The sequence below is a fragment of the Malurus melanocephalus genome, unplaced genomic scaffold, assembly GCF_030028575.1.
Source record: "Malurus melanocephalus ecotype Western Australia unplaced genomic scaffold, MMel_1.1 scaffold_408, whole genome shotgun sequence".
Classification (NCBI taxonomy): Eukaryota; Metazoa; Chordata; class Aves; order Passeriformes; family Maluridae; genus Malurus; species Malurus melanocephalus.
Genome location: NW_026623640.1, coordinates 557689 through 568655, shown reverse-complemented (window position 1 = coordinate 568655; position 10967 = coordinate 557689). Strand labels below are relative to the sequence as shown.

The 10967-nt window shown below is 41.7% G+C and overlaps 1 protein-coding gene across 1 annotated transcript in view; it reads right to left on the bottom strand.

The window, feature by feature from the left end:
• The window catches only part of RYR2 (ryanodine receptor 2), a 288052-nt gene that overhangs the window by 8247 nt on the left and 268838 nt on the right, over positions 1 to 10967 (bottom strand). The window contains exons 99-100 of the mRNA XM_057379481.1: positions 2681 to 2741; positions 1239 to 1385 (exon numbers count right to left, since the gene is read on the bottom strand). Coding sequence (XP_057235464.1) covers positions 1239 to 1385; positions 2681 to 2741 — 208 coding nt within the window. The remainder of the gene's footprint in view (positions 1 to 1238; positions 1386 to 2680; positions 2742 to 10967) is intronic.

The window sequence follows — 10967 nt, the reverse complement described above, 5'->3', positions numbered from 1 at the left end:
AAAAAAAAAAAAAAAAAGAAGAAAAAATAAACAAAAGAAGGAAACTAACTATAATCTGTATGTACTAGCAGCAGGAAAGCTTTTTTTTTACTTTTCTCTTTGTATATTTTTGCAGTATACAGTAATATATTTACATATGCAAAGATTGTGCATTTCATCTTATTTTGAACAAAGACTATGTTTCAGAAACATAATCACGAAGACAAATCCTGTGGATGGATACACAATGAAACAATTCATTAGAATCATATACAATCCCTATAATCAGATTAAAATGTCTGAAAATTCACCGCCTAATAGAAAAAGTGCTATCACCTATTATAAAATCAATTGCAATACAGCATAGGTACTAATTTAGGAAAGCAACTTTTTTATATATATGAAATCACATACCAAAAAAAACCTATTCCCAGTATTTTAAAATCTCAGAAAAGCAGCAACAAGTACTCCACTGCTAAAATGCAGGATCATTCAGATTTTGCTCTGATCTTAATGGAAAGAGCTGGAAGGGAGCTTCAGTATCCTGTAAATTGATATTTCACTTGTATGGGTCACAGATCTAAAAAGTTCCTTAGAAATAATACCCCCTTACTTCATGGTAATTTGCTAAAACTTCAGAAGTTCTAGAAAGCAGAATACTTATATTATTTTATCAGCTATCTTGTTTGTTGATTTTCTAATGAGGCCAAAGATGGGGGTTTTTTACAACTTGAAATTGTTTACAAAATTCCTTTGAAACAGGGAGGTCATCAGCCTTGAGAAACATTGAGTCTTACGTTACATGAAATGCCATTTCTCTAACAGCTCTAAGGAGATGAAAAGCCTTACTTATTATTTCGTTTACATTAAATCAGATATGCACTTTTAGATTCTATAGTTAAGAAGAGATTTCTCATCATCCAACAGCTGAATTTCTCAAACAGTCCTCTAAAGGAATGACTGCAGCTCAAGCAGACTCTTTAGATGAATCCTGAAAAAAGTTTAAGCAGCAACTTCATTAAAGAGTTGCAGGTAAAAATTAGAGACTGTCATAATCTTAGTCCCTTTTTCTTTTGCTTATAAATCCCATTGTCTAGTTTTGTCACCAAATCAAGTTCTAGAGGTCATGATGACAGAACAGTTTTGCTGTCAATTTGCAGAGCTACTGAATCAAGTCATGATGTAATCTGTAATCTTCACCCCGCCCCCCACCCACGGTACTCCTTAAGTAAAAAAGTTGCAGAGATGGCAGCTCATACCTGTTTGCCATTGTGGGTAACTGATGACAGGATAGTTCGCAATGTCTTGAATCCCATTGCAATGTCAAGGAGATGAGCAGCAAAGAAAAAATTGTTGTAATGGCCAAGGACTGACATAGTCATGTACCAAGCTAGGTAAAGGAAAGACTAACAGAAAAAACAAGAACATTCTAAATAAAACTCATGGCTTTCATCTTTAACTTCATTCAAGACAATAAGGAAAGGTACAAATTTCTCAAATATCCTTTTCCTTAAACAGAAAACAGTTCTTTTTAAACAGAGATTTTTCTAGCTAACTTTGACAATTTTCTCTTTGTGCAAAAATATTAAATCCTCAAATACAAAATCCCCAAGACATGGGAAAAATCAAGAAATTCAGAAACGAAAATGTAAAAACTCCTTTAGAAATTCTTAAACCCTTATTTGTAAATGTCTCTACAAAAAATAATGTTTTCTGATAACTTCTTTAGAAATTCCTAATTACATTAAATCATTAATGCCTAAAGGTAGTTAATGTCAAGTACAGGACTCTGTAAGCAAGAAAAGGAATTTTGTAATTCATTCGAGCTACTAAAACTACTATTTAAACATGTAAGTATTATTTAAGTAACCAGAAATGTTCATCTGTTTCTCTATCAATTAATTTTTACTGGACTTAAAGACAAGTACATATTAATAAGAGAAATTAGATTGCATCCTTTAGAAAATACTAGTCCCAAACAACACTGCTAACAGATCATGCTGTCTCTGGACCTGGAGACTTATTATTTACACTTTTCCTGAGTACATTCAGATTATACTTTCATTCTCCATCTGTACTAGCTCCAAAATAACCTTTTTCTGAACCATTTTTTTGACCAGTAAAGTAAGTGGTTAGGCAAGCAATAAATATAAGACTTCAAAATCATATAACTGACTTCTTAAACTTCATGTTAACATTCTTATTCATATTTCCTTTGTTTTTGTTTTTAAAGACTCCCTTTTTCAAATTATTAAAATAATTAATGTCATTCTGTGGCATATCTTATTATCAGTTTCAGTGATACAAGTTTAGCCATTCCAGACACATTAACTATATTGATYTGATTGTGCTCCAGGAGTATTCAAGTGTTCATAAAATTTTTGAACAATATAAGACATGAAAATTAGCATTTATAGAGTCAGTGTTCTAATTCTACATTGCAGTGCTTGCTTATTGCTTCTGATAAAGCATACCAAAAAGGGGGCAGGAATTGACTGAGGTTCTATAGACTATTACCAATGTAACTGTGAACATATTTTTACAATGTCTTTTTAAGCTTTCCAGTTTTTCATCATGTAGTAAAATAAATACAATTCAGAGTATTGCACACTTCTTGTTGAAGCACTTTGCATTAACAAGCGTGCATGAATATGTGTATACACACAAATATATATAAACACACACATACTGAGAAACTTACATTGTCAGTGAAAACAACTCCCAATTTCCACATCTGATACTTAACATCAATGGAATTCAGCCTGTAAAAAATAAAATAAATTAAATTGCATTGTATAGCAAAACAGAGCTGGAAAACATTCTGTAGGAAGTGTATTGTCACAGAACAGGAGTCAACAGCTGTTCTATTTCAGAACCTTGCTCTAATTCACACCTTTAATCAGGAAGGAACCTGTCAAAAAAAAAGCCAAGAAAGCTGAAAATCAAATTCATAAATAATTTGCATTGATCAGACATAATACTGACATTTCGACAATGTCATCATGCATACAAGTGAAATAAACTGTCTTTAAAATCCATGGAGAAAAAAAAAAATTGTTTTCTTTATAATGCAACCCACCAAGGTCTAAAGTAGCTGAAGACCCAAACAAAGTCACTGAATTTGCACCCTGAAAAAACTAATTACCTTAGTTATTATAGCATAACTTGAGTGACACAACTGGATCACATAAAAGAGAGGCAAATTTAGATCAGATGAATCTCAGAGCTTGTTTAGAAAATGGACCCATTATTCTAAGGATGTAAGAAAAATCATTAATGAAAATATGCTCTTACCAGTTAATGTGTTTTGATATAGGTACTCGGGAAAGTCTTCGGTTAATATTACTTTTTTTGTGCAACAGAAAGCATCCCATCGGATAAGAATCATTCTTTATTAATTGTCAGCAAACTAAGAAATACCATTTTTATTGCACTGTGTCAAAAGAATGCATTGAACCAAAACAAAACAATGAGTTATTATGGTGTATATAAGCTTTCTGTCTAACTTGGAGACAGAGCACAGAGTAGATTGTTATTTTAAGATATCCTGCACAAAGACTCTGCAAGGATCCGCTAGCCTTAAGATTCCCAAGTAAATAATCAAAGGAGGAGCTATTTTACATGAGTATCCATAACAGGAAAGGTTTGAAATTGAGATTCCTACACATGCAGCATTCCCTTCAATGGAACAGGCTGGGAATTAGGACAGTAACAGTGACTATATTTCAAATCAGGAATGTGTGTAAGCTTTAGTAGCTTCATTAGTATTCATTTTTGAAACTGGTAAAAAGTGGATAAATGCACCTTCCTGAACCTTTTTCTTTTTTTTTTTATGTGACTGGTTCTGTAAATTTATCTCAGTTTTTTTTATTTTCCTGCAACATATTAATTTCTTATGAGTATGGAATGATTTCTCCAGGCAGAAAATGAAAGATGAGGTCATAAAATTTTTTTAACCATATATAACATGGAGGAGATATTAGAGATGTTAAAAAGAACAGGCACACTTCAGGCATTATTCTTGAACTAAGTATTTCATCAGCCTTCTCCAATTTCTCCTTCTTCATTCTGGTCTGTTTTTTACAGACTAGTCACAGAAACATTATTTAATTTTTTTCACCCCTCATATGAGTCATAAGCAGACAGGAAAGAGAAAGTAGTTTTATTGTGTTTTTATATCAATGACAAAAGTAATATTTTTTTTTCCTAAAATCAATCATGGGTCCCTCTATAATCCAGCAGGAGCAAAACAGCATGCAAGAAAGCATTCTGGAAAGTAATTCTGCCACAATATTAAATTTTATTTAGTACTGAAATTCCACAGAGACCTTGAGCTTTAACACTGCACCTGACTGTTCAGACAGACTCCTGGTTTATTAATATCCATCTTTTGTAACAGTGGCTAAAAGAGCCATCCTTGCAGTATCAGCTCTTGTGTCAATGCAATTCTAATCTACCAGTACTCCCACAGTATACTTCTCATAATCCTTGCAAATCCATAGATAGAATGTTGATTTTAAACAAAGCTTTAAATAAACCCTTACATTAGAATCTCTGTAGCATTAAAATTACATCTATTAAAATATGTTCTATCTAGTTGAATACCTTTTTTATAATGCAGAACTGAAAAAAATATTTTTGCAGTGCTTTACAAAAACTGAAGATCCTCTTGCCCACACAGAATTTACTACTCTGAATGCCTAAGGGCTTTTCTTTAGTTCTGCCTCTCAAATTATAAACTAATACACAGTTTAGGGAAAACAAATTATAAAAGGATGTGAAGATTACTCATCCGGTGTCTTGGTTTGAAAGACAGGTGTTTGCTAATGAAGGCAGGGACTCCCCTTGGAGTGGTGGATATGACCCCCCTTCCCTCCGAATTATTACAGCTTTGAAAAATCACGGGCTTTCAGGCAAGAATATGGGTAAAAGGAAATAACAGTTTTTACTGATATGTATAACAAGGTGAAACAAGTAACAATAACAATGGCAACAACCAGCCCAGTCTCAAACCCAGTGACAGCCTTACAGAGACACAGCCTCCCCTTTGGTGCAGTTACAGTCCCGTTGGCAGGGATGCTGTTGGCTCCCGGCTGGGCAGGGTGGGTGCAGTGATTCTCCGGTGGCTGCAGAGGACGTGGTGGCGTGGGTCCCGGCTGACTCAGATCTCCCGCGTCGCCAATGATTGACAAAAAATGGCAGAGGTGGATGGAGAAAAGTTTCTCTGCAAAACTCACAGTGGAAACGCCGATCTCGGTGCTCCTCTGGACAGCAAGAAACCCAGGACGGCAAAGAGACAAGCAGGAATCCTGCAGCAGCGAGACTGGATGGAGCAGAGCTCACCCCTGAAGCTGCCCGACAAGGCACAGGAGAGAAAACCACGGTGCAGCAAGCAGGAACTCAATGAGCAGGGGGTGCTGGTCTCCGCAGAAAAGGGCAGGCCAGCTTTCCCCGTAGCAGCCAGCGAGAACTACCTTCTCCCAGCGAAGCAGCGAAACAACTCCCGCAAATCCCCCCCCACCACACAAAAACACTCTCTCCGAGCGCTTGACAAGACTGTTAAGATGCGGCATAGGTATCATTGTCTTCCGTTAATCAGCCAGCCATAAAAAGGATGACCCAGCAATTAGTGTATCGCAGCAACAAATGGGAAAGAAAAAAATTCCAAAAGAAAGGGAACAAAAGGAGAAAAATTTTAACCCACAACATTATTCACCCCAAATTTTTTCTTCCCATACTATTCGATTAATACCTACATGTATGCACATATCTATAACTACACATATATGCATCATCCCAACTATATAACTATGGAACTATATAACTATATAAATATATAACTATATAACTATATAACTATATAACTATATAACTATATAACTATATAGCTATATAACTATATAACCATATAACCACATAACCATATAACTATATAACTATATACATATATACATTCAGAAGCAGTGTCATTCAACAAACAGTGGTATACAGATAATCTAACATTACAAGGGGTTCTCACCCAAAGTCAAATTCYCCTGAGGTACACAGTGGGTTTCCCSATCCTCCTGCATCACCCACCATGTGTAACCTGGTCCCTGAGCAAAGACAACTCCTTGGATAGGTTTGTTCTTATTGGAGGCGGAATTGATCCAAACGGTTTTTCCCAACAGTCCCCTGACATGCACTACGAGAACTTTATCTCCATCTGTGGTGTGCAAGGGCTCAGATTGGGCAGGGCCGGCTCGGTTGGTGGAGCCTCGGGTGCTAACTAATCATGTGGCTTTTGCCAAGTGCTTCTCCCAGTTTTTGAAAGTACCCCCGCCCAGTGCCTTCAAGGTGGTTTTCAGGAATCCGTTGCACCGTTCCACTTTGCCAGCAGCAGGTGCATGGTAAGGGATATGGTACACCCATTCAATGCAATGTTCCCTAGCCCAAGTGTTTATAATGCTGTTCTTGAAATGAGTCCCGTTGTCAGACTCAGTTCTCTCTGGGGTACCATGCTCCAAAGGACCTGTGTTTCAAGGCCCAGGATGGTGCTACGGGCCGTGGCGTGAGGCACAGGATAGGTTTCCAACCATCCAGTGGTGGCTTCTACCATTGTGAGTCCATAGCGCTTGCCATGACGGGTCTGGGGCAGTGTGATGTAATCTACCTGCCAGGCCTCTCCGTACTTGTACTTGTCCCACCTTCCCCCATACCATAGGGGTTTCACCCCTATGGCCTGCTTGATGGCAACGCATGTCTCACAGTCATGGATAACTTGGGAAATACTGTCCATGGTTAGATCCACCCCTCGGTCTCGTGCCCACTTACAWGTGGCATCTCTGCCCTGGTGSCCYGAGGCATCATGGGCCCATCGAGCTAGGAACAACTCACCCTTGTGTTGCCAATCCAGATCGATCTGGGAAACCTCTATCTTTGCAGCCCGATCTACCTGCTCGTTGTTCTGGTGCTCCTCATTAGCCCGGCTGTTGGGGACATGGGCATCTACATGGCGGACTTTCACAGGTAATTTCTCCACCTGGGCTGCAGTGTCTTTCCATTCTTCAGCAGCCCAGACTGGTTTTCCCCTAAGCAGCCAATTGGCCTTTTCCACCTCTCCAGTCACCCCCACAAAGCGTTGGCCACCATCCATGAATCGGTGTAAAGGTAGAGCTTTGGCCACTTCTCCCTCTCAGCAATGTCCAGGGCCAGCTGGATGGCTTTGAGTTCAGCAAATTGACTCGATCCACCTTCTCCCTCTATGGCCTGTGCAACCTGTCGTGTGGGGCTCCACATGGCTGCTTTCCACTTTCGGTTCATCCCAACAATGCGACAGGAGCCGTCAGTGAAAAGAGCGTAGTGTTTTTCTTTGTCTGGCAGTTGGTTGTACAGTGGAGCTTCCTCAGCACGGGTCACTTGTTCTTGCTCCTCTTCATCAGCGAGATCAAAGTTTTCAGCTTCAGACCAATTTGTAATTATTTCCAGGATCTCAGGGCGAATCGGGTTTCCAATGCGGGCGCGCTGAGTAATGAGAGGAATCCATTTGCTCCAGGTAGCATCGGTGGCGTGGTGGGTGGAGGGAACCTTTCCTTTAAAAATCCACCCCAGTACTGGTAGTCGGGGTGCCAGGAGGAGTTGGACTTCTGTCCCAATCACTTCTGAAGCAGCTTGGACTCCTTTATAGGCTGCCAAGATCTCCTTCTCTGTTGGGGTGTAGTTGGCCTCAGACCCTCAGTAGCTTCGGCTCCAGAATCCCAGTGGCCGGCCTCGAGTCTCACCAGACACCTTTTGCCAGAGGCTCCAGGACAGACCATTGCTCCCRGCTGCAGWGTAGAGCACRTTCTTCACYTCTGGTCCTGTCCTGACTGGGCCAAGCACTACTGCATGAGCGATTTCCTGCTTGATCTGAGTGAAGGCTTGCTGCTGTTCAGGGCCCCAGTGGAAATCGTTCTTCTTGCGGGTCACCAGGTAGAGGCGGCTCACGATCTGACTGTTTTCAGGGATGTGAATCCTCCAAAAGCCAATGGTACCCAGGAAATCCTGTGTCTCCTTTTTGGTGGTCCGTGGAGACATCGATGTGATCTTATTGATGACCTCGGTGGGAATCTGATGCCATCCATCTTGCCACTTTACCCCCAGGAACTGGATCTCTCGAGCAGGTCCCTTCCAAAGAGTACCTCCATTACTCCTACTTCTCTAAGCCGTTGGATTCCTTGCTCAATGGTCTTCCAGGGCATTCTACGATAGTAGTCCTGCACCCTGTCTCTGTGGACGAACCTCTCTCTTACACTCATTAAGAGCCGCTCCCAGAGAGAAAGGGGCCCTGGCTCCCTCACAAGCACCTGATTAATACCCTCATCTTTGGTCAAGGGGTACAAATGCCTTGCCTCACCGCTATCCAATTGCGCACTTGAACCCATAAGGTCCCAAACCCAAAGTAACCAGGCTGACCAAGCCTCGCCCCGCTTGTGCTCGATGTCATTTCGCAAATTGCGGAGGGTGTCATACGACAGGGACTCACTGATTATTACTGGCTCTGTCTCCCCTGCTGGTTGTGAGGACCCTGGTTCCCCATCATCATTAGCTGAGCATACCAATTTGGTTTTACACTTCTTCCTCTGCACAGGGGCTACTGCAGCTGGTTGTGGCTGGCTTTGCGGTTCAGCCAGAACTTGGACAGGTGTAACATCCGTGGGTTCCACTGCTGTGCCATCACCCCCTTCCTCTTAGGAGCAGGGAGAGGTTTTGCCGCCAGCTGGGAAGACGTATTCCCTCAGCCCCTGCTGCATCTCTCGCATCTCCTCCATCAGTACCCCCACCCACTCTGGGCAGCGTATCTCCTCCACCAGTACCTTCACCCACTCTGGGCATTTAGTTTCTGATGTAGGTTGTTCGGCAGGGTCAGGCAGTGGGACAGGGTCTGGCCTGGGTGATGGGTCAGGCTCTGTGGTAGTGTTGCTAGTCTCTGGGGCAGCATCCCTAGCCTCTGGAGCAGCATTCCTAGTTCCTAGGGCAAAATCCCTCGTTTCTGTGGCAACATTCTTGGTCTCTGGGGCAGCATCCCTAGTCTCTGTAGCAACATCCCTAGTTTCTGTGGCAGCATCCCTGGTCTCTGGGGCAGATGTTAGAGTGTTGCCCAGGGCAGTCTCACCATGTCCTTCAATGCTAAACAGAATATACATATTAGTATCATGTAGTTGGCATCTAGGGGAAAAATGGACCCTTCGAATGCTGATGGAGTAGCCCCAAATAAATAGGTGAAGGGTTGCGAGAATGCTTCCCCTGGTGTTATTTCCTCACAGTAGGTACCATTATTAACCCAACTCCAAAAGCATGCACTTAGTGTGTGGTAGCCCTGTATCCATGTGCCTGCTGTCCAGAGAAAGTTAAAAATCCACGAATTCCTCACCTTATTCACCCATTGTGTGAATTGAATAATGACCACTCTGGCCTTAGTCAAAGGACCCATGTTCAGGAAAGGAGCTGCAAATGGGAAAAATAAGGCCAAGAGTATGTGCCACCCAAACCAAGATATGCTAGACCACATGATGACGCTTAGTAAAGTTCCTACACACCAAATACAAAGACAGCTCATACAAAAACTGTTATTCCTTTTGCACCCCTTTTTCCTCTCTATGCCCTCGAGCCTCGCGTTGGGCGTCAAATTCTGTCTTGGTTTGAAAGACAGGTGTTTGCTAATGAAGGCAGGGACCCCCCTTGGAGTGGTGGATATGACCCCCCTTCCCTCCGAATTATTATAGCTTTGAAAAATCACGGGCTTTCAGGCAAGAATATGGGTAAAAGGAAATAACAGTTTTTACTAATATGTATAACAAGGTAACAATAACAATGGCAACAACCAGCCCAGTCTCAAACCCAGTGACAGCCTTACAGAGACACAGCCTCCCCTTTGGTGCAGTTACAGTCCCGTTGGCAGGGATGCTGTTGGCTCCCGGCTGGGCAGGGTGGGTGCAGTGATTCTCCGGTGGCTGCAGAGGACGTGGTGGCGTGGGTCCCGGCTGACTCAGATCTCCCGCGTCGCCAATGATTGACAAAAAATGGCAGAGGTGGATGGAGAAAAGTTTCTCTGCAAAACTCACAGTGGAAACGCCGATCTCGGTGCTCCTCTGGACAGCAAGAAACCCAGGACAGCAAAGAGACAAGCAGGAATCCTGCGGCTGCGAGACTGGATGGAGCAGAGCTCACCCCTGAAGCTGGAATCCCCGACAAGGCACAGGAGAGAAAACCACGGTGCAGCAAGCAGGAACTCAATGAGCAGGGGGTGCTGGTCTCCGCAGAAAAGGGCAGGCCAGCTTTCCCCGTAGCAGCCAGCGAGAACTACCTTCTCCCAACGAAGCAGTGAAACAACTCCCGCAAATCCCCCCCCACCACACAAAAACACTCTCTCCGAGCGTTTGACAAGACTGTTAAGATGGGGCACAGGTATCATTGTCTTCCGTTAATCAGCCAGCCATCAAAAGGATGACCCAGCAATTAGTGTATCGCAGCAACAAATGGGAAAGAAAAAAATTCCAAAAGAAAGGGAACAAAAGGAGAAGAATTTTAACCCACAACATCTGGTTTCTAGATTTTACTGGTCACTAGCACTTCAATTTATTCCATCCTTTCTTTATAATCAGAACACACAATGTTGCTTGTGCTCATTCTTTCCAGCAGAGCTGAACTGAGAACTTGAAAAGGGGATTCAAACCCAACCCAGTTGTAATGACTCTGCCAGAACACTGGGAATGTGATGTATTCAAAGCAACTGTGAACTAAATTAAAACCGGAGGAATCCTACACATATGTTTTCTATAATTAATTTACTATATCATTCAACATAAGAATTGATTTATCTTACATAGGTATACATAAATGAGAGAAAAAAAGTGTCTTGTCTGAATGGCAAACCTTGAATGCTTGATTTTATCTTACTAAAAAAAAAAAAAAAAAAAAAAACCAACAAAATTTAAAAAAAAAGAAGACAGAAACAAAGAACAACAAAT